The 4,686-nt window shown below is 35.7% G+C and overlaps 1 protein-coding gene across 1 annotated transcript; it reads left to right on the top strand.

Moving 5' to 3' along the window:
- On the top strand, window positions 1-2,874 carry LOC114532017 (microfibril-associated glycoprotein 4-like). Its single transcript, XM_028553613.1, has 5 exons — window positions 1-64; window positions 385-608; window positions 956-965; window positions 1,596-1,985; window positions 2,561-2,874. The coding sequence occupies exons 1-5, from the start codon at window positions 1-3 to the stop codon at window positions 2,797-2,799; spliced, it is 927 nt and encodes a 308-aa protein (XP_028409414.1). The 3' UTR covers window positions 2,800-2,874.
- The last annotated feature ends 1,812 nt before the right edge of the window (window positions 2,875-4,686 follow it).

Genomic DNA, 4,686 nt, shown 5'->3' with positions numbered 1-4,686 from the left:
ATGACTTTGTCAATGCTAGAAGCTCAACGTTGTGCTTTAAGACATTTCAAAAACGTCAGTGTTGGTAAGTGTGTAATTTGCTTTGTTTTACGCTTGGTTTCCATTTATAATGTGGCTGAAATGATATGAATAAACTTCACCGGAGACGAGCTTTACAAGCATATATTCACTGCGCTAAAACCTTTAGGATTCAAATAAACGTGTCCCTTTTCTTCACAAATCAGCAGCGAGAGGAATCCTGGCCTTCCAAAAATTGGTTGTTGTTTAACGAATAAAACACTGGGTTTTCAACCCAGAGGAAATTATTTTGAAATTGGCACAGTTTTTAGAGTGTATGAATCAAATTATCATTGAAAACTGAATATAATTTTCTATTAAATGCAGGAAATGAAGCTTTGCGTCCATCAGAGTTGATTTCAAGTCACAATATTCACAGATTGGGAGAGTGTCATTTACTGTGCATTGAGAAAGAAAATTGTTATGGTTATAACTACAGAGTGAGACCAAGCAGTGTTTATTCTGTCAACTGTCAACTTAGCAACCGCACAAAGAAGTGGAACAAAACAACGACTAAATATGGACCATGGGTTTACTACGAGGATGTTAAGGTAAGTTTTGGACTACTTCATGAAAAATAGCAATCCAGAGTGCGATTATCAATGCATTGAGGCGGATTTCCAATTACAAAGCGAAATCGTTCGCTAGCGAAATATTTGCATATTTTCTTTCGAAATTTAACAGCATAAATGAATTTGTGCGACTTGACTGTTCTCAATTCAAAAGAAAATATGCAAATATTTCGCTAGCAAATGATTTCGCTGTAAGTGGAAATCCGCCTTTAAAAGGCCTAGGCGATTGATCGCTCAGTGTACCATAATAGCTCTAATCATTTTCAATTATTTTGAAGTTTGAACATGAAATCCGAAATAGCTGATTTAATTTCTCTTTCATATAGGTCACAGAAGGTAAGAATGAAGAATCTCATTAACTATAATAGATGTGACCGATGTATCCGTAGATATTCTTCTATAACAGAAAAAATACAACCATGATCATTAACAACAGCAGAAACACAATGAAATATCCACCAAAGGGAGAACCACCTCATAGGTCAAAATTACTGATTTTTTAAAAAAATACGCAACCATATTAAAACGAAGTTTATCAATATGACATTTATAGTACGCACCCAAGTGAGGTGAGAATTTTTAAATAACGTGGAAAACTCGTCCTACGGGATCGTTCTCCCACTGATTATTTCTCGTTCAACCAACCCTCCCCACGCTTATTTCTAGATCTATAACTGGATAGAAACACGGAAAATGTTCTCTATTTTTTAATTATTATTCATGCAGATATTGACGAATGTTTCCTCGAGACACACCTATGTCAAGTGAATGCTATATGCAGCAACGTTATTAGGGCCTTAAGGTCGAAACGTTGAGACGTGTTTTAGGCAGTTGTTATACCACATTTGATGCTAATTTTCAAAATCTTTACTCTTTTTGGAGTTTCTATTTTTATATATTGCAAAGCTTACATAGTTTCTGTACTTGTGTAAATGCATCCACTTTCATAATCATATGTTACACAAGTTTCAGCTACAAGTTGTCTCAACTTGTACCAGAACGGTAAGAGATCTGATGGAATTTACACAATCAATCCGGACGGTAAGAGTTCTTTTCAAGTCTGGTGTGATATGACAACCAATGGAGGAGGATGGACGGTGTTTCAAAGAAGACAAGATGCAAGTGTAGATTTTTTTCGTGGTTGGTCAGAATATAAAACAGGATTTGGTTCTTTAAACGGAAATTTTTGGCTTGGTTTGGAAAACATTTTTCGCATGACAAAAACTGGAAACAAGAATTTAAGAATCGACCTGACAGACTTTGATGACTCAACAGCTTTCGCTCTTTATTCCACATTTTCTTTGGCCTCTGAGTCTGAAGGTTATAAATTGAACATCGGAGGGTTTTCCTCGGAGAGTAAGTAAATTTTAGTACACTCTAAATGTCGAAGTGTCCAGCAAACACCCAATAAGTGTAAATACACACAATTTTGGTGTAACTCAGTATATTACATCCACAAAGTGCAAATATATATTTCATATATGAAAATTATTGCATTTTGCATAAAAATGATTTTATAGAAATGAAACCAAGGTTTATGTTGGTTTGTACGCATTTCACTTGGGTGACACGATCTTTACTGTTTTTAGTTTTACTAACACGGTGCCGCACTTTAAACCCAGCTAATAAATTGGTGGGATTTTGTTTGGCTTACAAATTATAGAGAGCAAGCAAGCATGGAAGCGACGTTTTGACAACACGGACGTCACGCGTACTTTACAGCAAATTATTGCGTCAGCAGTCCGTGCTTGAAATCCAGAACCGGGCAGTGGACAGGATTTCACCACAGAGTAATTAGGTGGAAACAAAGAATAGGGTCAATTAACATTAGGTTTGGCTCATGAGGGACGCTACTTTTCAGGAAGAAGATTAATTTGGCACTGGTTTCTTCTGGATACAGCTGGTTAATTCTCTTTTTTATATAATTTCAGGTAATGCTGGCGATTCTTTGACATCTACGCATAACGGAATGAAGTTCTCTACAAAGGATCGCGATAATGATCGGGATGGTGGTAGCTGTGCTGCGCATTGGAAAGGTGCTTGGTGGTATAACAGATGTCATAGTTCCCACCTCAACGGCAAATATCTCAACGCAGGTGACAGATCTTGGAGTGGCATCAACTGGGGCGATAAGAGATCTATGAAAAAAACTGAGATGAAAATCCGCTGACCTCAATTTTTGAACTGACATGGTTGCAACATTTACCTTGTACTGAAACTACTCACTATATAATGTTCGTAATTATTCAAACATCTCAAACATATATCATAAATTCTTACTTCCTAGTATGCTATCCTTTTGGAAGAGGATAATTTTATTTTCCTGTCGTTTTTTATCTTAGACAGTGGAATATAAAGCCAGTGTAATATAAAGCTAGCTAGTCTGTTGTAATCAATGAAGGAACGCATAGCAACACGCACACACAAAGTATCTTCAAGAAAATTGTATATTTCTGACTTATATAATATTTACCTTTCTCTGTCAGATGTGTCAAATATATTAATAATTTTATAAACTAAATAGGCTAAAATTAAGCTGTTTAAGCCACTAAGGTATATATAATGATCTATGTATAAAAAAATGATGATAAAATCACTAAATGGTTACGTGTTGTCTATCCTTATGTAATGACTAAGGATCGAGTAGAGTACTGTGTACAGCGTCTGACGACGTTGCATCTAATTAATAATTATGGTGTGACAAGGAGTTGTGGATTCCTACTACAGATCTAAATTGCCTTCGCAATAGTGGATTTTTTAAAATGTTTTTGAAAGGCCATAACCAATAACTTTATTGATAACGTATTTTCAATTCAAACTGAAGTCACGAAGTTTATTCCATCCAGCAAGGTCTTGAACAGCTAGTGGTAACAGCTACCTAAAATTTCAAAAATACTTCGACATTTCGACCAAAAGGCCTTCGTTAGAAAATTTGGTAAGAAAAGAAATCGGAGAGCATATATTTGACGGCAAACACGTGGTAAAATAAACCAACGTAAAACAAAATTATAAAAAAATTAGAATCATCCTCAGTGAAATGGTTGCCCTAGAGTTTTCCCGCCTGAATTGCGGGCTAGCAAACAACCAGCAAACAAGGAGGCCTGATTTGGCGAAGGAACTATTTTGATGTAAACAACATAATAGCATGTAGTTCATATATTTTTACACAGGGTGAACTGAAGTGAAATAAATGAAAGGTAGTTATTCATTTATAAGACGAAGAGTGCAAAGACTGTGAATGAGTCACATTTCTTTTTGTTCGCAGTTTCGATCAAAGATGGGACAGATATGAAGCGCTGGATTCTTATATTTGAGACACAAATCACAATGATTATTGATTACCAAAGCCAAGGTAAAATATCTCGCAACAGACCTTATGTTATCGTGGTGTTAAACAAACATACGGTTATCACCATTTCTTACCCTTTCAGGTTCCCTGATATAAAATAATCAGTGAACCTCAAAAAATCGACTGTTTCATAAATAGGTTGCCCACTCAATACCCAACTTCATAACCACATTTGTTGCAGAAGATATTCTTATATCAGTATATAGTACATGAATAACAAAACGGTACAGGACAGTGACTAGAACTAGAATCATATAAGTGGTAAGCATTCGATCAGGTGGTGCGAAACGGATGTACTATTGATCCAGAGGTTGACAAACAGTGCCCGGGCAAGGTTCAGGGCAACGGCGATTTTAAGTTATGTACCGGTACATTTACTCTGTGTATTTTAGTTAAAATTGAAGGCTTTTATGTATGGGCGAAATGCAAATTAGTATACATGCATGCGACACTCGTCAGTCACAAATTTCTCTGGCTTTTATGCCTCGCATATTTTTAGAGAATATTTTATTGTAATTAAGTCTCTATTATTTTACATTTGATAAACAAGATTTAACAATTATTCGCCAAAGGTGAGGTAGTATCGCTGGATATACATCTGGATGGAGTCGAGGCGATACCTCACACTCAGTTAAGATTATCTTGTTTCACTATTCTTTAAAAACGATTTAAGTTCTACTCATGCTGATATTTTCTCCTGCACAAAAT

Source organism: Dendronephthya gigantea, unplaced genomic scaffold (genome assembly GCF_004324835.1).
Source record: "Dendronephthya gigantea isolate DGI-Jeju-01 unplaced genomic scaffold, DenGig_1.0 000077F, whole genome shotgun sequence".
Lineage (NCBI taxonomy): Eukaryota > Metazoa > Cnidaria > Anthozoa > Malacalcyonacea > Nephtheidae > Dendronephthya > Dendronephthya gigantea.
Note: the sequence above shows the minus strand (reverse complement) of the source record. Positions and strands in the feature narration are given on the sequence as shown.

Bases quoted from the DNA above. Each gene is read 5' to 3' on its own strand.
- LOC114532017 (XM_028553613.1), top strand. From the start codon at position 1: ATGACTTTGTCAATGCTAGAAGCTCAACGTTGTGCTTTAAGACATTTC. The intron at 65-384 runs GTAAGTGTGTAA...TATTAAATGCAG, and splicing joins TTTCAAAAACGTCAGTGTTG to GAAATGAAGCTTTGCGTCCA. The intron at 1,986-2,560 runs GTAAGTAAATTT...ATATAATTTCAG, and splicing joins CGGAGGGTTTTCCTCGGAGA to GTAATGCTGGCGATTCTTTG.